This window comes from Protomyctophum bolini (assembly GCF_963924005.1).
Source record: "Protomyctophum bolini genome assembly, chromosome: 4".
NCBI lineage: Eukaryota > Metazoa > Chordata > Actinopteri > Myctophiformes > Myctophidae > Protomyctophum > Protomyctophum bolini.
This window is the reverse complement of record NC_137865.1, coordinates 16691002-16713350: the sequence shown is the minus strand read 5'-3', so window position 1 is coordinate 16713350 and position 22349 is coordinate 16691002. Positions and strand designations below refer to the sequence as shown.

Sequence of the window (22349 nt, the reverse complement as noted above, 5' to 3'; positions counted from 1 at the left end):
CACCAGTCCAAGACATTGTGGGGCGTGGGCACTAGAGAAATATGGGCACCGCAAAAGCAGGTCCACTTAAACCATATATTGTCAAATAGCAAAAACAGACAATTTACAAGCTTATGTTGCATTCTACTGTTTACCAAATGTTTGCCCATTTTCTCCAAATGTTCCTATATTTCTGCCTATTATGACATGCCCAAAATAGGGAGGGTAGGGTTCATGTGGTCGACACATGGGTTTAGGTGCTTTGCACAAGGATAAATGGGCATCTTTCATTCACTTCCCCACTCGGTTTTCCAGATGACTTGAATTGAACCGACAGCCTTTGCGACACATCATTATAAGACGACTACTGTATATGCGTAGTACAGTACCCATGCTAAACTAAAATACCATGTTTGTTAAAATGCACACAGTGTATATATGACAATGTAATTTTGGGAAATTAAGAATTTGGACTCACTTTAATTGTATAGGCAAAACTTAATTAGGCAAAAATAATTTGAAACAAGATCATATCAAAATACAGAAATGTATGTTGTTTCTTTTTTATCGGGACAAGGAAATGCTTCACTTGTACTCATCAAATGCCCTGCTTCTCTGGCACTGCTGTCAGAGAACAAAAATCACATTAAAACCGAATGAATCACTTGTGTGTATCTCTTTCGAGCAACATTTTTACACATTTTACACAATGTCACTGCTGTTGAATTACATCATTAGGAGTTCCAAAATGCTAACGATGTTCATCTGACGTTGATTTGGTTCCCATGTCTCCATCTGTGGTCTGTAGCAGTTTCCAGTCCTGCTGCATTCTTTGTCTAAGTCTCTCCAGGGACACAATGTCCTCTGGCAGAGGAGCTCCCAGAGGACCCAGAGAAGGTGCAGGGTTCCCCTGGAGAGCAGAGGCTGTGGAGTTTACCAACAGCTTCTCAGACGCCTGGGAAGCGCGCGCGCGCACACACGCACACACACACACACACACACACACACACACACACACACACACACACACACACACACACACACACACACACACACACACACACACACACACACACACACACACACACACACACACACACACACACACACACACACACACACACACACACACACACACACACACACACACACACACACACACACACACACACACACACACACACACACACACACACACACACACACACACACACACACACACACACACACACACACACACACACACACACACACACACACACACACACACACACACACACACACACACACACACACACACACACACACACACACACACACACACACACACACACACACACACACACACACACACACACACACACACACACACACACACACACACACACACACACACACACACACACACACACACACACACACACACACACACACACACACACACACACACACACACACACACACAATTTGATTAGACCTGCAGGGCCACTACTGATACTTCTGAAACTTTAAACCAAATGCTACTCCGTAAAGCCTGAACTTGAGGTGTACTGGTTACACAGCCATTGTAGGACAATGTAAAGGAAAGGAAAAGTATGTTGTGGTGAACTGAGGTGTGAAGGCGGCTTCTATTTCTATTGTGAAAGACACTGGTATGCTCTTTGTAAAGATCTTTCATAAGATACTAGGTTTATACCAGCAAGATGTTCTATGAATGATTAGGTGTTTTATCTATAAGAATATAAGAGCCAAAGAAATACCATGAGAACAGTCATTTTATGAACAGCAGACTGAACTTCAACTAGATTTTAATTACAACTTTTGAATGGCAATTTTGGCAATGATCAGATGAGCCGCCGAGACAAAGAATTTGGAACACGGCTTCCCAACACATGATGTGTGTTGGGATCACGCCATAGAGACAGAATGTATTGGGAATGGAGTTCTCTCCACAACAGAACAGGATTTAAAGTCACTTTCACCACTTTAAGCCCTATACTTTGACACTTTTTTTAAAATTACAATTAATTAATAAAACAATTGCCCAAAATAGGGACACCAGGGTTAATACTAGCCTGGCGCAGCCAGACTTCATCCGCCCCTATTGCATATGCCCCGCCCCCGAGGACGCAGCACAGCGCAGTGGAATATTAGTATCGCAACGCGAGGCTAGGTTAATATATCACAACCACTTAACTAAGGACAAAATCAAAACTGTCCTCACATTTTGAATTTTGTACAGACGCTACAATTATGATTGATTATTGCTACGTTACGGCGTCACGCCAGGCTCACCTGCATGAGTACCAGTGTGTGCCCATGTGCCAGACTCTGCAGCAGACCAGTGAGTTGGAGCCATGCATCGTGGAACACACCACTGTGTGGCATCAGTGCCAACAGGACCAGGCTAGGGTTGTACTCGTAGGCTAACGGCAGGAGGATGCTTAGCACAGTCTGCATGAACCCTGCTACGTCACTGCAGCCCTGTGGAAGAGCCAACGCATTTGTATGGTTATTATTATTATTATAATTATGCAAATGCATGTTATAGCCATGTGAATAATGCACATTACTGATTTTTGGGCTTCGTCTATGAAGATCCTATCTGAGAATCTGCGAGGGCAGTATTTATATCAGACAGATGATGCCTTACATTGTCATTTACTGCGCTAAACAAATATTAAAGTCCATAGATTTGTCTGGCAAACGTTTTTGTTAAAAAGGCTCTAAACAAACATTAAGGGCTCTTTTGTCCATGCTAAACTATTATCCCTAAACTACTTTGCCTTTTTTTTTTTTTTTTTTTACTATTTTGAAAAACATTTTTGAATAGTTAAAATAGCCAGTCTACAAGCTCACAACGTGTCGATTGGCTATTTTAACTATTAAAAAATGTTTTTCAAAATAGTAAAAAGGTTTAGCATGGACGAAAACATTTGTCACCGCTAAACTATTTTAAAATCATTTTTAGACATAGCTTATAGGGAGTTTCGGTTAGTTATTTAATTTATCTTTATTCCATCAACCAACACACACACACACACACACACACACACACACACACACACACACACACACACACACACACACACACACACACACACACACACACACACACACACACACACACACACACACACACACACACACACACACACACACACACACACACACACACACACACACACACACACACACACACAATTATAATTTATTTGTCTTCACTGATTAAATAGTTTATCACCACTGTACCTTCTTCAGATACACCGGAAAATGATATTTGGATTTTTTAACCTCTGACTCCTTAGCACTGATCTGCACCAGTATGGCTTTCCTGCAGAAACATTTGAAAGAGATCAGTGTTAATGTCACTGATGTGGAATCACTGGATTCATTCTATTACTGTATAATATACAGTAATAGATTATATTATATTATATGTTCACTCTGTATATGTTCACTGAGGAGGACACATTCACATAATATTAATAATAACAAAATAAATGCTCACCCATCATGTGTAAAATGAGCTGGGTCCACTCCATCTCCAACACACACCAACAAAACCCTGTGTTAAAGTATTCAATTACCTCCATTGTCCGTCTTTGCGAGATTAGACGAGATTAGTCAGAAACACAGACTTCTAGCCAGCTTGACCCCTAGAAGCCACGCAGTAAACATGTAATGGGTTGCCTAGCAACAAACTGCATAAAAATCATTGGTTCTCAACATGGGGTTCGGGACCACCAGGGGTCCAAAATGGACCGTTATGGGTCTGTAATTCTCAGAGTTAAATTACAATGTGGATTTTACAGTGAATGTTGGGTTCTCAGAGATAACCCATTGTACACTCTCGAAGGTCCATTTGGACTGCTGGTGGTCCCCGGACCAGACGATGAGAACCATAGTACAGTGGTTGTGGTAGTATTTCGACTTATCGGGTGGACACCTCAAATGTCCAAAACTGTTCTGTTTTCAGGGTTCAGATAAAACAAATAGCAAAAGTAGCAGATCTGCTTTTGATACTTTGCTGTAGTATGTTCAATCGGATCATGGAATATGGAGATAGGTTACGTTTCCGCCTGACACAGCAACCATTTGAAGAGGTTGTTTCGAGGTCAAGGTGAGGTATACCGGTTGGTGAGTGATGTGGTCACAGCATGCTGAACAGCACACCTCATGGCAGTGGAGACGCTACCGACCAGCGCCAGGCCATTGCGGATCTGACGGAAAATGGACAGTGATATTTGTCAAGGAATGTGTTCAGCAGGCAGCACACGTTGACCTTTTATCACTCCAATGAAGGGATATACAAACGAGGCCCTCACTGTACTGTACCTTGTTTCTTTCCATTTCCTCCACGAGGTCGATGAGAATGCAAAGGGCTGTGAGAGTGTCCTCACCGTCTGACCCCTCTGAGAAACTCTCCCTTTTGATGGGAGAAAAGGCAAACATTTTTAACTCAAATCTTTGCTCCTGGGGGCTCCCTGGAACAAAATACTTTGAGATGGGGACCACGGCCAAATTCAGAATATTTTGGGGGATCCTTGACATGAAAAAGTCAATAGACATTTTTTGAATCTGCCAGTAAGAAAATATAAATATTGATCAAATCCACCATAGCTAGCTCCCATAGTCATACCTGAGTCTGTTGAGAATGACTGGACTGGGAGTGTGCTGTGAGGTGAAAGGCATACATCCGTCTGGGGGCGCCTCACCGCCAGGGAGAACCACCGCCGTATGGGCGGGAGGGGCAGGGCGGAGGGAAGGCTCTGGCCACACCACCTCCAACTCCTCCCCTTCCACTCCGTCCTCCTCCTGTACCCCTCCACCGGTATGCTCTCCCCCGGCCGGCTGCTTTTCTTCTGCTTTACAGCGCTTAGTGCTGGGCTCAGAGACTGGAAGATCAGCTAAAAAAACAAATACAAGATTCCTCAATCATTATGTGATATGATTGATATCATGCATTCTTTCATCATCGTACCATTTTCAGCTTCTGTAAATCAAAGCTTTCCTCATAATACCTGAGAAACTAAAAATAAGACTAAAACTAGATCTAAAGTAGTCATTTCCTAAACCTAAAATGACTTATGCACTAAACTCAAATCAACCAGAGAAATAAAAAATTAAATACCGGTAACTGAAACTAATCAATAGTAGTTAATTAATAGTAGTAATCAATATTTCAAAACGATATTGTGAATAGTGAATATTATACCTGCGTGACTGAAACAGTTCCAGTACTGCTTGTGGGCTGACCGCACACAGTGTATGGACTCAACAGCACTGATGTAGATTAGGAAAGAAAGTAAACATGACATTCATTGCCATTTCCCAATCAGCAAATTGTAGCTCCAGCACACACTTTTATTACATACATTTGATTGACACTTGACAGCCAAGCTAACCTTTTACAGGGACCAGGCAGCTCTTTGGGTGGAGGGCAGGGATCTCCAAGCAATGTTTGAACGGTCTGACACACAGACTGAGCGAGAGAAGTCAGGTTGTATCCCCCCTGGAAAGGCAGTCAGACAATAGTGTATTTATAATATAATTCTCTATTGCACAATGGTGTCGCTTGCCAACAACAACTGATTTTCAAGCTAACATCATGTCTCATATTACGTCTTTAGAGTATGTAACAGAATGGAGTACAGGATATTTTAAGGGACTTGAAGGTACACCGGGAGCGATTATTTCATGCGATTCATTTGCATTAATTATTAATGAGTACATGCACAATGAGCGAGATTATAACGTGGCATTTATTTTTCACAATGAAGTAAAAATGTCATGTGAAATAATCATGTAACTTTTTTCGTATAGTTTATTCACGTCACTCCTGGTGTGTAAAAATGACCTTTAGATTCGGGAGATGAGTCATTTTCCCAGCAGGGTGATCAACCACTTGCTCCTGATGTACTATGTACGATGAATACTAAAAATAGCCAATCTCCAAGCTGGTGAGCTTGTAGCTCTGCTATCTTTACGTTTTAAGTTTGGCTTAAGTGTATTGTTAGTTAATGACATGCCTAAAATAGGGACACCAGGTTGGAAGTTGTAAATAGCAACACCGACCTCTAGAACAGCACACAGTTTTCCTCCTGCCAGGTTCATCAGCAGGTGGGTGAGGTGGGCGAAGATGTCTGGAGTGGCACACATGTGACCCTGAGAATAACAAAATTCATAATATTTCAATATTCTCTTCAGGTACAGTGTACTCAACAGTCTTATCGTGACCCAACTAATTTAGAAAACCGTGTAAGAAGGCTGTGATCTTTTACATTTACATCATGGTTTTCCAACCTCAGTTGCAGACTTTTTGGCTTTTTCTGCCTTTATTGATAGATTGAAAGTAATCTGACAGGAAATGGGGGGGAAGACACGCGACAAAGGCCGCCGGGATCGGGAGTTGAACCCGCGGCACGCCGTCAGGCTGGCTCAGGCGGTTGAGCTAACCGTCCTGGCCTTTTTTCATTTTCTGTGGACAATATTAGTCATATTGTATAATGTCGTACCGTACTAATTTATATCGTATCGTATGCCTAGGTAGCAGATGTCCTGCTGAATTGTTTATTCCTATGTATTATTAGACTACATATTCTATACAATCTGTATTTGCTGCTGTTACAAGGTGCCTTACAAGGTGCATTATACCATCTATAAGTAAACAATACCAAGCACCTCACCTCTGGGTCACCAATGGCAGAATCAAACCCAGCACACACCAAGACCAAGTCAGGACAAAACTGTGAGGAAAAATCACAAGAATCACAACAACTCAGAAATGACAAAACCAGATACCAGGTGGCTGATCTCGTTAGCTTGTGTTAACGTGTCTCAATGTGACGCATTGTAAGCTTGTTGATCAGTTGCATAATTAAGTATACAGTATAGGGATTAAGTGGTTCATCTGCAAGCATTATAGCATGACAAATATGGAATGGCTGCATTTCCTGACTCACCTCATAAGCAACAGGAAGCAGGACATGAAAGAAGACTGCTAGGTAGTCACTGTTATCCATACCCACCTAAACAAGCATTAAAGAGAGGCCCCTTCCCTTTCAGTACATCATAAGATACCCTTCCCTTTCAGTACATCATAAGATACATCCAATTTATAGGCAACTTAATTATTCTCTTACATCACATCAAATCCTCTGTAATAATTATTTTACATTGTAACTTAGAATAGACATATTTTCATGAATGAACCCAGGATGAGAACTTGTTGAAGTTGAAGTGAAGAAGTGTTTATACAGGTAATACAAGGTAATGTTTTTATTAGACACTAGAGTAAAATGTATTACATTTTATTATTATCTTTAACGTAGGCCAGCAGAGGCTGCCGTTAGTATGCTAAATAAAACATATTATTAGACAGTGTTGATTACGTCGACTAAAACTAAACGAAAACTAAAATCTCATGACATTTAACACAAAAACATTCTGGGTGACTAAAATGTGACGAGAACTAAATGAAAACTATTCAAGAGACTATGACTAAAACTAAATAGAAATGTGCTGCCAAAAACAACACTGTTAGCAGATGTGGATTACCTTGTTCCATGGCACATTGATATTGAATCCGGCCCCCTTATCTTTTCCCACGCTGTCGTAGTCTGACTCCCGGAGTTTAGGCCAGTAGCGCTGATGCTCATAGCGGTGCCAGGAGAAGTAGAGAACACTGGCATGCACACATAATGAACATTCAGGAGACCAAGATACCATATATCTCCTGCCAAACGGCACGTCAAATAACATATCACACCCCAAATACTGTAACTAAAGGCCGCAGCCTCACCTTGGGTCATCCTCAAAGGTATATTGCACCCCTTGGCCATGATGCACATCCCAATCAACGATCAATACCCTGAGTAAACAAAAACAAACCCATATAAAGATGTAACAATTCTTGACCACTTGGTCACTGGCAGCCTATTTAAATTAACAACAATCAATATTAATTTATCTACAAAGTTGCTACTGTATACCAGTCTCTACGCTCTTTAGTGTATACGGAACAAAGTCATAAAATGGTTGTAAGCACTTGTGGTTTTGATATAGTTGCTTCAGTGTAATGCAATAAGAATAATCACATTACCTTTTGACACCATAGTTTTTCTTGGCATAGCGAGCAGCAATGGCCACATTGTTAAACACACAGAAGCCATTGGCTGCACTGCGCTGACTGTGGTGTCCAGGAGGTCTATGAACATTGAAGAAGATAATGTAAAAGAATAAAATGAACACCATTAGATTCACTCTCTCATTAACCACTCAAACCCTATATACTGAGTTGAGTCACCCAGCGGGGGGGTGCTGTTTTCACTCAACACTAAATATCTTCACCGAAATCTTAAAGTCTCGTTGTGACGTGCTGTGAGCTTGTAGATCTGCAATGTTTGCCTAAAGTTCATCCCAGAATAGGGACATTAAGGTTCAAGTGGTTAAAGGGAGACTCGCAATAATGGGCGTTCATATTGTTTCTCACCAGTGTTGTTTTTGGCAGCACATTTTGATTTTAGTTTTAGTCATAGTTTCTTGAATAGTTTTAATTTAGTTTTAGTCACATTTAGTCACCTGGTATGTTTTAGTGTTAGTCTAGTTTTAGTCGACTAAATCTACAGTTACATTTTGGCCGGCCTAAAATTCCCTAAATGCCGTCGTAATGACTGTTTTCTTCACTTGCTGAAAGGTTTTCAGCATGCAACTAATTGTAAAATGACTTATACTGGATCTCTTGTCCACTAGTCCCTTCCTAACATTTTAGTCTAGTTATTTGTTGATGAAATTGTCATTATATTTAGTCTTAGTTTTAGTCATCATAGCTTAGTTTTCATTTAGTTTTCGTCAGTGGAAAAAGGTAGTCGACGAACATTTCTCATCTTAGTTTTAGTCGACGAAGACAACACTGTTTCTCACTCTGTTGTCAGGACAGCTGAACTCACCTGACCAGAGCCATGCCGTTCTTCACCTTCTCCATCATCACACTGTCCACCAGCTGCAGAGTGGCACCTATGGCTAGTTTGGCACAGTGGTAGATGTTCTGGAGCCAAACAACAATTAGCTAGCGGTAAGTAGAATAATAATCATCATCTTTATTTATTCATCACCTGTCTGTTGTTTACTATCAAATGCAACAACAAAAATACAAAAACAATAAGCTTAAACAGAGGTAAAAGCAAGCAATAAAAGCATAAGAAATTAATACAAAATTAAAAATTACATAGACAATCAATGAACAGAAGAGAACCAAGCTTTGCTAAGAGATTAAAAATGCATTTATTAACATGCAATTTGTTTAAAAAAAATTGATCAAAAAGAGCTACTGAGACTATGGCAGTGGGATTCTTTGAAAGCTGAAACAATTACTTAACAAATTCACTCAACAAATACCACATCAAACCCAGAACTAACCGGGTGAAAGTAGACATCTCCATATTGCTGGGTGAAGGTCATTAGATCGTCTAGACTCATGGAAGGGGTTTTCTTCACTGCCTCCAGGTACTCCTCGCTGTTGGGTGCACAGAAAGACACATGTAGCTCAGCGTGCCCACATGTATGCATGCACGTGTGTGTGTGTGTGTGTGTGTGTGTGTGTGTGTGTGTGTGTGTGTGTGTGTGTGTGTGTGTGCTTAATGTGCTAGCATGTGTGCAACCTAAATGGTAAAAGGCCTCTCACACAAGCCCTTATTGGCCCCCCACACAAGCCCGTTTTGGCCCCCACACAAGCCCTTATACCAAGTCGCTGCAGTGAAAATTCTTCATCAATGTCTTCATTGTTATGCAAACATGCCGTCTTCATAGTGTAGTATGTCAAACTCAGATGTTATAGTTCATTTCCAAAGTGATCAAATTATTTTGTGCAATTAAATGGTCAGCTAAATCAGTGGTTCTCAACCTGTGGGTCGCAAAAACTAAAATGCACTAAATCGCGGCGAGTTGGTAAACTGAGTGACATGGCTACTTTGTATCATGAAAACCTATGCAATGATTTTTGTGAATGTAACCTTACTTCACCAATAATATTTGGTGTCGCTGTATGTTTCTCCATTATGTGAACGTGTGTGTGTGTGTGTGTGTGTGTGTGTGTGTGTGTGTGTGTGTGTGTGCATTACGTACGTATGCGTGAGCCAGCATGTATGCATGACATGTGCGTGGCAGTTAGTACTGTATGCATGTACATGTGCTTGCCAGTATGCAAAGTAACTATGCATGCATTTATGTACGTACAGTACGTGTCACAACGTGTGTGTGTGTGTGTGTGTGTGTGTGTGTGTGTGCCTGCTTGCAAATAAATGAGTGAGTACATCCTATCACTTGTAACCAAAATGGAGCTTAGCCTGACCTGTGAACCAGCAGAATGTCTCCATCAGTTGCTTCGCGGACTGGGATGGAGACACAGCGCTCAGCCAGACCGCTGAGAACCAAGGCTTCATGACTGACTGTCAGACGCTCAGGCACCTCGATCTTACACGCTGGACTGAGGGAGGAATTTTGATCATAAATTCATCACTCTATTACTGCTTAACTACTTAAGCGTTAAGCCTATCAGTCTTTCTCAACCTGTAGCAGGTCAGGAGTCCCTACATGATTTTGATGACAGTAAAGAGACAATTTAAGGTCTTTACGTGCTTTTTAATAATACATAATGAAATGGAAAAAGACCATTACTGGCTGCATCAAAAGTTACAAATATTCAAATGTTATTTTGGGGGGGGTCGAGACCCACTTTTGAAAATGTGAAGTCACACCATGTTGAATTACAATAGCAGCGTTCCTCCACAAGATGGCATCCGTGTCCAGAGCTGCAACTTGGCACATTCTGTTTTCAAAAAGAACTGTTTCATGGACACTTTCATATGAATTCCGAGGTGCCCATTCGTCCTTGAGTGGGAAGATTCATTGCCACCTATCCCGTTACCTTTTTTAAAAATATTAACATTTTGCATTTGACTTTCACAGATTATGCAGTGAGTGAGTAGCCCTGGTCGCGAGTTTAATGAGAGACGCGCTGGACCAGGGCTAGGCAGTGAGAAGATCAACTTACTCAACCCAGAGCAGTTTGTATTTGGTCATCTCCTCATCATACACCAATGCTGTTCCCATCGCCATCTCTGACAGACAGAGAAGATCGGAGCGTATATCATCAAGGGCAAAGGAAAGAAAAAGAAAGGTACTATGTTTACCCAGGGTAACTGGACTAAGCTCAAGAACTTGTTTACAGCCAGGCCCTGCAGCCAGGCAAATAAGTTAAAGTAAGTTTCCTGCAGTAAAATCTAAAATGACCACCGTTAACATTTTGGCACATTTGATTTTACGCGCAGCAAACATACTTACAAAATTACTGCACGGTGCACAATCTGTTGTATTTGACTACCTAGCTAGCAGCTGTAAGTATTAAAGTGCTGAATAAGAAGACCTAAATAGACTTACAAGCGGAACAAGAGCCTAAATATGGCTTGAATTGGAAAATATGGTAAAAGTATCAAACGAACAGACAACTTCACAATCAAGTATGGGCGCAGACATATTTGTAGTGTCATGTGACCAAATCAACTGAATGCAGCCTATATCCTTCAAAATAAAAGTTCAGAATGACTTTATTTTCGTCGTCATACAGATTGTTCACAGACATTCTTCAGATACTTTAATACAGGCTTTGCCTCAGTGCTACAACAAAAACGTTCTAAAAATACCACAGGGTATAAATAAATCAACGAATAAAAAACATACATGTATCTCATGTCACGTGGAAAGTACCCGAAACCTACTGTAGGCTACTTAGATTTATATGGGAATATCTTTCCATTGTGGGAAACCATCTGGGAGTGTCTCTCAGTGCCAGCCAATGAAACTTCTCACGTCACTATTTGACAGTAAATTAACTAAATGTCTCTTGAAATGATTTCCTTTTTTTAATAGCCCATTTATTTTCAGAAGGATTACATCACTGTCTACAGAATCTCTTCTCAACTCTGAGAAAAACAACAGTTGCTCCTTTTTAGAGTTACTACAGCATAAATAATTAAAATAAATTTGCTTTAAATTTCAAAGCAAATTAAGTATTTCCTTTAAACTTCTTAAAAGGTAAATATTTAGTAGTCCACACTGTTCTTAGGCCCAGCTTCTACTGACCATCTTTTCAAGTCTTTTCAAATGGTTCAGTGTCTTGCTCAAGTACATGGGAACACATGGGCATTGAACCAGTGGCATTGCAGCTCTGGGGTCCGGGCCACATGAGTCTCTCTAATCCAGTGGTTCTCAAAGTGGGGTTCGGGGATGTCCCCATGGGAGTCCTTGGTGGGGTTCCAGGATGTCCCCATGGGAGTCCTTGGTGTGGTTCCAGGATGTCCCCATGGGAGTCCTTGGTGTGGTTCCAGGATGTCCCCATGGGAGTCCTTGGTGGGGTTCCAGGATGTCCCCATGGGAGTCCTTGGTGTGGTTCCAGGATGTCCCCACCAAAATGATTGACGGTCAAGAACCAAAATGGACCCTTATCGCTCTGTAACTCTTAGAGTGTACAAATGGAACCAAATGGATCCGTCCTCACGGGTCCATTTGGTTCCATTTGTACTCTCTCAGAGTTACGGTGGGGTGGGGGGCTAATTCCACACCACACTGTGGGTCTATGAAATGGAAAAGTTTGAGAGCCACTGCTCTAACCGCTGGGGCATCCTGCCAACCTCTCCCTCCCACCCTCCGTCCTCTCCTCCTCCTCCTCCTCATCCATCCTAACTGCTGTCTCCTCCTGAGTCCGTGTGGGGAAGGCAGAGCTTCTCTCTTCTCTCTCCTCACCTCCTTTAGTCTCGCCATCCTCCTCATCGCCTCCTCCCGTCCCTCCTCTCGCCCGTAGTCTCATACACCACAGCCGGAGGAGAGCCCCTCTACACCTCTTCCTGAAGGTGGAGTCACAGGCGGCGTAGAGGAGTGGGTTGAGGCAGGAGTTGAGGTATGCCAGACAGGTGACATATGGGTGAGCGGCTAGTAACACCTGGTCTAACAGACAGGAGTACGGAAGCACTCCGAACTCTGACAACATGGACACAGTCTTATTGACGTGGAGAGGAAGCCAACACAGGAAGAAGGCCAGCACTAAGCTTATGATGACCCTGAGAAGTCTTCGTTGGCGTCTGCGGTCAGGCCGAGGACCGCGGCCGAAATGTCTGCTGAGGAGGCGGGCCAACGAGCAGTAGCAGACCAGCAGTATGACCAGTGGGAGCAGGAAGCCAAAGGCGGTTGATTTTAAACTTAAGGCCGCCGCCCACCACAGCTCGGCCCTCTCGCGCTCTGTCTCGTCCAGGTCTGCTCCAATCAGCATGGAGTAATCCATCTGGCAGGAAAGGAGGAAACCCCCGGGATTGGCTGGCTGAGTCGGTTCCGGCTGAGTCGGTTCCGGCAGCCAGTAGTCGTAGTCTTCATCATGTCCTCCGAAAAGATCCACCTCCTTGACGGATCGGAGCACCAAACCAGGTAGCGCCAGGACACTTGCCAACACCCAAACTCCTCCCACTATCCAAAATGCTCTCCAGCCCTGTTGAGCGTGGTGGCCCGAGTGCCGACGTCCAATCAGAACCCAGTATCTCTCCACACTGAGCATGCTGAGACTGAACACGCTGGCGTACATGTTGAGTGCGGTGAGGAAGCTGCTTATTTGACATAGCGGTTGCCCAAATGGCCAGTGATAGCCCAGCGCTGTATAGACTGCCCACAAAGGGAGGGTTACCAGAAAGCACAGATCGGCTAATGCCAAGCTAGCGATCAGGGAGTCTGTCAGTGAATGAGCGGAGCGAGGAAGAGACGCTGGAGGAGGGGGGGAGGGAGTGGAGAGATGAGATGAAAGTCTGTAGCTTTGTCTAACGGTGTATACTTGGGGTGTAACATTGTCCCTCTGTTTCAGGAAGAGTCCACAGAAGACCCTGCTAGAACTGATGTTCTTCCAGCCGGTACTGATAATGTCAGTGTAACGGGCTGTACCACATCGGCCTCCCGTTCCGCTCTCATGTCCAGCTGTGGCTTTCTTGCCATCGGTTCGGTCCAGGTACGCCCAGAGCACCAGGCTGTTTCCGAGACAGCCGACCAGGAAGGCCAGCAGGTAGACTGTTGGGATGATGGAGAAGGAGGGGGACCAGTCGCTGTAGTCACAGTGGGGGGGCAGAGGAGAGGGAGATGCGGAGGGGACAAGGTCTAGGTCTGACATCTTCCTGTTTGTCTCACGTCTGTGTGTCTGTCTGTGTCAGGCCGTCTGCTTCATGATAAAGGTTCTGCCATGTAAATCACTGGAGGAGGCCCCACTCTTTTCTGAGAACGTCCGATATCACCGAAAGACAATTTGTCGGTATGATTCCTGAGTGTTGTACAGAAAAGTAAGATGACGATTCCTTGTCCTCCTTTTCTCCTCTGTCTCTCTGTTCACCTGAGAGCTCTGGAAACACAGAGGAATACAAAGTGAAAAACTGAGGCTATATATTGTGCCTCGAGTGCATGCACAGTAATTTTACTCCGAGTGCATAGAATTGATCAATTAAAACATTCTAAAACTAGTATAATTTAATTTCCACATAAAAAAGAGGCTTCGATGCATCAGTCTAGTGATGCATCAAAGGCAAGCCCTGTTACGATGTAAAATGTAGTTTCAGGATTCTGAGGAAATGAAAAATTAATAATAATCCAGAAGTAAAACAAATTGAAGAAGAATGCATTTTCAGTCAAGTTAACCATTCCTACTGATGGACTATTAGTCCTGCTTTATTTACACCAACTGACTTTGGTCAAATGGTGCAGAATGACACCCTGATGAAGGTCAGTGTGCTGCAATGCATGCATGTTTCTATACACTATATGCTTTGTCATACATACATTGTCATACAAAATAGCTGATCTAGGCCCGGATGGTTAGCTCAACCGTCTGGGCACCAGCCTGACGGTGTGCCACAGGTTCGACTCCTGATCCCGATGGCCTTTGCCGCGTGTCTGTCTCTCCCCCCCCCCCTCCTGTCATTACTTTCAACCTATCATTAAAGGCAGAAAAAGCCAAAAAATATCTTAAAAATAAATAAATACCGGTAGCTGATCTACAAGCTCACAACCAATGATTTTTGTGAGCTTGCAGATTGCCTATTTTAGAAGATCTTGAAATGTTTTGATTTTGAAAACTGGCATAACAATAATGTAGCTACAGCAGGTTGAAGGTGCTTAATCCTCGTTATGCATCAGCCAAAAAAATGAGTGCCTTGGTCTCTACTATGTTGTTTGTGTGCATCCACAATAAAACAAATCCTTACCTTAAGCAAGTCCACCACGAAATATCCGTTAATCTCTGTCTGTCTCCAGTGTTGTCCTCTCTGCTGATCCCCAGTACGAAAATATAGTTGTCTGCCTCTCAACTCTCTCAAGGAATATATAGACCGCCCCTCCCCACCTCTCTCTCTTTCTCCCTCTCTTCTACACACAGAGAAAGACAGAGGGTCTTCCCTCATCAAAACAGGACCACCCCAGCGGAGGCTTACAGGACCTGCAAATACCCCACTCACCCCAACACCCCCCACCCCCAACACAAACACTCACACCTCCTGAGAGACACAATAAACTCACCTCACCTCCCAAATTCACACAGACTCATGCAAATAGAAGCCACACAAGCAGACAAACAGCCCCCCAGCATGCTCTGTCATATTGTCTATCTATACGGTCATATACATAAACTCACACAAAATGCACACACGGTACACTGAAGTGTGTGCATAAACACGCATACCCCTTGTGCTCCATGTATGACATACTATAAAAGGCAGTCAACAAATCCACATTGGGTTTACAGCAGCTCTTTAGACCAGTAGGCCCTAGTAGAAGACAAAGGACATCTAGGGTAGTCTTAATGAATAAAGCCTTTAATTCAATGGATTGTTGTTTGAACAGTGTGTAAACATTCCAACTATTTCAATGTGCTTTGCTCTTTTCCTATGTCGGAAAGAAGGAAAGTGCCACTGATAACCATATGCCCATGCAGTGTTTTGATGACGCTATGCTAAAGGAAGCAGCCAAACTAACATGATAGAGCACATTTTGGGGGATTGTGAAACTCAGTGAAAGCTATGGTCAACAAGCTTGATCCGTTTAGGCAGAGCCAGCGTCCACAAAACACAGTTCAGGAGCATCATTGAGTACTCGTGCTTTGCCTGGATGGATTTTGATTTGATTCATTAGATTCCATGGTTAAAATAAAAATACATCCTCACTTCCATCTGATGGCGGTCACACCCTCCCTACCTACTTACAAAAGAAACTTGATATCCTTATTTTCACTTTTTATTTCACATGATGGTAGCATTATGTCTTTGCTTTGTGTAAAACATTTTTTTGTTTTTGTCTTTTCTGTTCAGTATACTTTTATATTGTTTTGTTATCCTAATCCCCATTTGTTTTGATCTCTTTTTTGTTGTTATTGTATTGTTTTTTAATAATAAAAAAATAATCTAATTGCATGTATATAAGCAGTGATGTTCTCCGTTCTCGTATAAGCCCCTCTAGGGTTTTCTACTTCTTTTTTGTTTTTATTCAAAAGTTTCTTTCTTTTTTTTTTTACACCAAATAATAATAATGAACAGTCAAACAACAATGAAACATATCCATGAAAACAAAAAACAGAAGAAACAAAAAATACAGTACATGAAAAGAAAAGAAAAGAAAAATAAAATAAAATAAAAACAGCTTGATATAACTATAGTTCAAATTTTCCAAGTTGAGTTAGGCATGAGGAGACTAGCTGGAGACATGACTCACAATACATACATAAAAGCATTTTTTTTCAGACACAACAACCACTACACAACACTTTTCCAGACCCAACAACCTCTACACATATATTGAAACACCCAGATACAATATCACAGAAGTCCATCTAAGTATGAAACTGTCCATTTTTAATTGTAGCCTTGCGGTAATTTCTTCCATTATATAAACCTGCTTCAGTCTCTGCTTCCATTGGGTTATAGTAGGTGGCTTTATTTCCTTCCAATTTACTGTTATCATTTTCTTAGCAATCAGTAAAAGTATCCTTAATATGTAACTCCATGCACGCACCTCCTCTGGTATAATACCAAGCAGACATAACTCAGGACCAAAAGGAATATTCAACCCCAAACATTTTTCGATTTCCTTATTAACCTTTTTCCAAAACCCTGCAATTATTGGACAGTCCCAAAAAATGTGTGTATGGTCCCCGATTTCGCCACAATTTCTCCAACACAGTTCTATGGATGGTGTTTTCACATACGAGGAGATGACCAGAGGAGTGTTGAAATACCTAGTTTTGAGTTTCCAATCGAATTCCTTCCACATCTGGCTATTTATTCCCTTGTGGCAACTTTCACACATATCCTCCCAGGTTTTGTCTTCAATGATTATATTTAGTTCCAATTCCCATTTATCCTTAATGTACCATGTGTTTTGAGAAATATCATCCAACGCCTTATATAAATTGGAAACATGTTTTTTGGTAGGGAATCTTTTTTCTGCAATACCAATGAAGTACATCTCAATATCATTTGGGATCTTACTAGGGTTTTCTACTTCACCGTGCAACTAGTTAGCTGTTAACTTTACCGGGGAAATAACTTGGGTATTATGCATTTTATTCTGTTGTGCAAAATCAAATAAATCAAATACATGCGTATCACAAAAACATCAAGGATAAAAATTAAAAACACAATAAAGTCAGTGAATTATTTCCATTGTGATCCTTGGTCTGAAACAAAACATAAAACAGCCAATGCAACAATAAATAAAACACTATAACGAACTATAATGCTAAACATTATTTACGGCATGAATAAAGGATCTTATAATAAATAGACGTGTATGTGTTATTCTGCAACGTTTTCTATTAAAGCCATGCTTTGTTTGAAATGAAGTCTGAAGTTCTTTATTGCCCGGGGGTTGCAAGTTACAGTTTTACTGCTCCTCCATAATCTAAATGAGCATCTTCACATATCAGCTTTGAATGCCTCAGTTAGGTATCATCCAGAAAAAGACACTAAAGATCATTGGTGTGGATGAAGGATATGCCATAAAAAGCATTTTGCTATAATCACCAAGCTGAGCAAGAACAGTTGCTGCAACAACTGTTCTTTTCAAGTTGCACACTCCCAACCACACTCCCAACTGTCCACCGTATCTGAAAGAGCTGCTACCCACAGCTCACGTCCCAGGCTGAACCACCATGAAGGTTATACCTACCACCAAGTGCCTTGTCACTCCCCATTTGGCTAACAACACATGTCTTGACAGGAAAAGCTCCTGTCAAGACCTTCACTCGTCCACTCTGCTGTAACAGCATGGAACGGCCTTCCCTCTCCTGCTGTTGGACACATCACATCAAGTGGTGTTGATGACTTCAGGAAGAGAGCAGGCTGAACAAATACCTCCTCACATCCTCAGCATGAGCCTGCAATCAAGCTCCAGGACATCCAAAATTAATCAGTTTAATAAAAATATACCCGAGTTAGTAGCTATTTTATTTACGTATTTCCTGTTGCAGTGTTTGTGAATATCAGTAGCTGAGAGTGAATACACTTGGACCTATGCTGTACTCTAAGTAGAAGTTTTCAGCAGGTGGTCCCTGGACCACTGGTGGTTTGTCACGTGACTCACGTCCGTGAAGGAATTGCATGTGGTCCTTGACCATGCATTTAGTAATGTAGCAAAGTGAAGATATTGTATTTTCTATTTCATTGCAATGATTGCACAAAACTTTTGTTCACTGTTCCATGGAAGTGTGGAAACAATGTTGTCAGTTACTGGGAAGTCTGAGGTTAAGAAATGGAAGCAAGCAGAGCATGCAAGTAATGTACTGTAGGTTACGGTGCGTATGTCCCTTAGCAGCATATGATATATGACGTCATATGCTGGCACGAAGCAGACCGTGCAGGTATGTTTTCCGTCATGCTACGAAGTGTATGTCCCATGACGTGTTGAAGATATGTACCAATGTCCCTTAGCAGCAAAATATATGATGTCAAATGCTGGCACCGGACATACGGAAGCAGACCGTGCAGGTATGTTTTCCGCGTATGTCCCATGACGTGATGAATATATGTACCAATGCCAGGGTATAATTGGTTATCGATGGTGACGTAACGATGACATGTTTCAGTATCGGGTAGACTAAAGGTAATGCCCCTATATGTATACATGTACCGTATGTAATCTGACACCACTGCCATAAGAGGCATAAGTAATCATTACCATACTTCAAAATACTACTTGTTTCATCCAAAAGCAAGGTACGTAGCAAATAGCTAAACATAATAATTCAATATTGCAAACGTTCTTTCACAAAGAGGCTGAGATTTGAAAGTTTGTAGCGCCGCGGTCTACAGTACTTGCACGCTCTGCTTGCGCACTAGTAGGCCATGGCCTACTTGTGTGCAACAAGCAAGTAGGCACTCAACAGAGTGCAGTTCTAGTTAGGAAATGTGCCCATAACTTATGGGCACATTTATTATGGGTACAGCGTCGACAAAGCGTTTCCGGTTTTCTGGCCGATGCTGCAAGTTGCCGTGTGGATGGAACTTCATTTCCATCCACCAGCTGTTTAAAAACCCGGAAGAGAAATCTTCGTGACTCCTGTCTGGAAGCACCCCAAAAAAGGGTCAGAATGAACTAATTGTCATATCACAGGTTTACAGGTGTAAAACTGTGTGAAATATTTTTTTGTGCATTCTCCGTTGTTTTTTTATTTGGTAGTTTCTTTACTTTCTTACAGACTCAATGCTAAAGCAAATAGTAGTACAACAATTGCTCTGAAATGTATTAAAGTACAAATTAAAGGTCCACTAAGTGGAAATTATTTGAATGAAGTACAAGTTGTATTTAAATGATTTTGTCATGCTCCACAAAAACAAAAATCACAATGTGACATGAAGAGTTGTCACAAAATAATTCTGTAAACCAGAATGATTCATGTGTAAAGCAGTACACAGAAAATATCTTCTCTTAAAATAAATATGATCAGGGAAGGAGTGTTTGGGTGGATAAACCATGAGACTGTCTTTAGTGGCACACACACAAACACACACACACACACACACACACACACACACACACACACACACACACACACACACACACACACACACACACACACACACACACACACACAAACAGTCTTGTATCAAGGCTCCAGACAGACAGATAGATAAGATGCCACTGGTCAACAGTGTCAAAGTGTTGGTTTCCAGCAGGGTAGGGGTCAGCCAGTTATCTGTTGTTATAGGAACCGTTTCAGAAACATTCCAGTCTTCTTTCACTGGAAAAGCTGGTAAATAGACTCCACCCCCAAACACACATGCACACACAAACACAGCTTTATTTATAAACCGAAGGAAGAGAAAGGAGTGGCAAATACAGACTGGCTTGCATTTAACCAGGGTCTGATTATTGCCGTGGGAAACAGCAGGCCAAGAGGGGTGATGGGAAGTGAAATTCAAAGCTTCTCCCTTGTCAACTAAAGTCTTTCTTTCTTGAAACTATAACACTACAGTTGAAAAGTGCAGTATTTCCGATCACTTTGTTTATATGGCTTAACTATTTGAAGCCATCATGTATTCACTAATGTGCTTTTTACTTATTTATTTTCCAACAAGCATAAGACACAGACGTCAAACATGTAAAAATACAAATAAAATAACCTTGTAACACACAAAGCGTATCCCCTCCCCAGTAGTTCATCAACAACAGTCAGTTGTTCCCTTTCTCCCCATCAAGATAAGAGGTCACCATATTTTCTCAAAATCTTCAAACATCTTTTAAACCAAACCTGTTTCTTTCCAAGTGAACAGTATGCCTATCGGTCAGTTGTGTCAACTGCTGTTTTAACGAGGGCACATGTCCTCCCCTTTCCAAGACAAGACTGGATACTTGTGTATTTTGCTGTATCAATATACTAGAATTGGCACCGACTTTGAGATCTTATATTTTTCGAGGGTAGACATTTTAATTACAGCCTTCACTAGGGCCTGCAATTCCCCCTGGATAGACTGCCCATAATATTAAAATAAATGATAAGACATTTTCATAATGTGCCAGAGCAGTCAAACCCGCACAGGAGGAGACATTGTCCCTGGGATCAAATGCACGGTTAAAGTGGATCATTTCCCCTCAGGTTGCTGTGCAATGTTTTCCAACGGAGGGACTCAAGCCCTCACCTTTCTGCTGATCATGGTGATGGTGAGAGGAGAAGTTCAGGAAAAACTCTCATCTGATTGTAAAGACTTCCTGTACATGGGCACACTGCTTCGAGGACTCGGTGACGACTCACTGCAGATCATCTGCCAGTATTACAACGGTGCACCTCGCTTTGTCACCCTGTATGACACCTGCGATCTCATCCCCGTTTACTCTGCGTACATCTTCAAGCGTTCTGATGGCTCCAAAAAGACGGAGGCTTCCTGGATGTATGAACCACAGGTAGGGATCAAGCAGCGTTGACTTATACAAATATACTATAATGATTCTCAAACATTTTAATTCAATTTCGACCTTTTTGCTTCCGCCAGTTCTAGATAGGCCTATTTTTCAATTGAGTCTAGAGTCTGTAGACTCATAGGTGATTTATCTTGCCAGCTCTCCATATCATCTGGTTCAAGAAACATGGAGGTCTTCCCTGCTGGTGATCTTCAGAGGAGATTTGAAGAGTCCCAGGCCGTGCTTTTAGACTACTCGGACACTGTGAATTATGAGCGCGGTCAACTGAATCCAGACGAGCACCAGGACAACCCCGATGACAAGGCTGCCACATATGCTCTGACCAATGTGGTCCCTCAGGACCGAAGGTTCAACATCGGTCCGTGGAAGGACCACAAGCACAAGATCCGCAGGAGGCTGAACAACTACTGCCGCGGCACCGCATACGTGGTGACCGGAGTGACCACCTCGGGGCGCACCATCCGCCGGAACAACGTCAACCGGGTGGCCATACCAACGTTCCTGTGGTCAGCCTACTGCTGTCCCAACTTTGATCGTAATGCACCGCCCGAGGAACGCTCCAAGTTCCCGGCGTTCGGCTCTCACGGGCTAAATGACAAGGACAACAATCAGGTTCAGGAGATGTCCCTACAGGACCTACAAGACTTCCTTCGGTTAGTCACGTATGTTGACAGTTCCTTTCAGATCTTCTACGGTAACTGTGTGACCCCTCAAATGTCACTGAAGTCCTCTAAAGGGTATTCCCTTTAAGACTATGTGGGGGAAACAGAAATAAGGGCGTGGCTACAATGACACCGAGTTGGACATCTGATGAGTCTGACATATACAAAAGAAGGTTATTATGAACATCCATGTCCATATTATACAACTTACAGGCAGTG

At 42.2% G+C, this 22349-nt stretch overlaps 3 protein-coding genes across 3 annotated transcripts; 1 reads left to right on the top strand and 2 right to left on the bottom strand.

The window, feature by feature from the left end:
* Positions 1 to 319: 319 nt before the first annotated feature.
* On the bottom strand, positions 320 to 11502 carry hdac10 (histone deacetylase 10). Its single transcript, XM_080760828.1, has 20 exons — positions 11419 to 11502; positions 11033 to 11099; positions 10331 to 10465; positions 9400 to 9496; positions 8931 to 9028; positions 8084 to 8188; positions 7784 to 7852; positions 7540 to 7666; positions 6945 to 7010; positions 6669 to 6728; positions 6058 to 6147; positions 5388 to 5494; positions 5198 to 5265; positions 4622 to 4889; positions 4318 to 4408; positions 4114 to 4202; positions 3491 to 3547; positions 3232 to 3313; positions 2275 to 2463; positions 320 to 934 (listed from the first exon to the last, which is right to left on the bottom strand). The coding sequence occupies exons 2-20, from the start codon at positions 11095 to 11097 to the stop codon at positions 731 to 733; spliced, it is 2067 nt and encodes a 688-aa protein (XP_080616954.1). The 5' UTR covers positions 11098 to 11099; positions 11419 to 11502; the 3' UTR covers positions 320 to 730.
* Positions 11503 to 12643: 1141 nt separating this feature from the next.
* aplnr2 (apelin receptor 2) lies at positions 12644 to 14182 on the bottom strand (the record flags this gene model as incomplete). Its single annotated transcript, XM_080762103.1, has 1 exon — positions 12644 to 14182. The coding sequence occupies one exon, from the start codon at positions 14180 to 14182 to the stop codon at positions 12644 to 12646; it is 1539 nt and encodes a 512-aa protein (XP_080618229.1).
* Positions 14183 to 21201: 7019 nt separating this feature from the next.
* Positions 21202 to 22218, top strand: LOC308314471 (endonuclease domain-containing 1 protein-like; the record flags this gene model as incomplete). Its single annotated transcript, XM_080762102.1, has 2 exons — positions 21202 to 21450; positions 21607 to 22218. 2 exons carry the CDS (start codon positions 21202 to 21204, stop codon positions 22216 to 22218), a joined length of 861 nt encoding a protein of 286 aa, XP_080618228.1.
* Positions 22219 to 22349: the final 131 nt, after the last annotated feature.

What these genes read in the sequence shown, in the direction of transcription:
- hdac10 (XM_080760828.1), bottom strand. Translation starts at nt 11,097, where the DNA reads ATGGCGATGGGAACAGCATTGGTGTATGATGAGGAGATGACCAAATAC. An exon ending in GACATTCTGCTGGTTCACAG is followed by an intron (nt 9,497 to 10,330) that starts GTCAGGCTAAGC and finishes TGCACCCAACAG; the next exon opens with CGAGGAGTACCTGGAGGCAG. An exon ending in ACCACATCACTCACCAACCG is followed by an intron (nt 3,548 to 4,113) that starts GTATACCTCACC and finishes ACTTTAACACAG; the next exon opens with GGTTTTGTTGGTGTGTGTTG.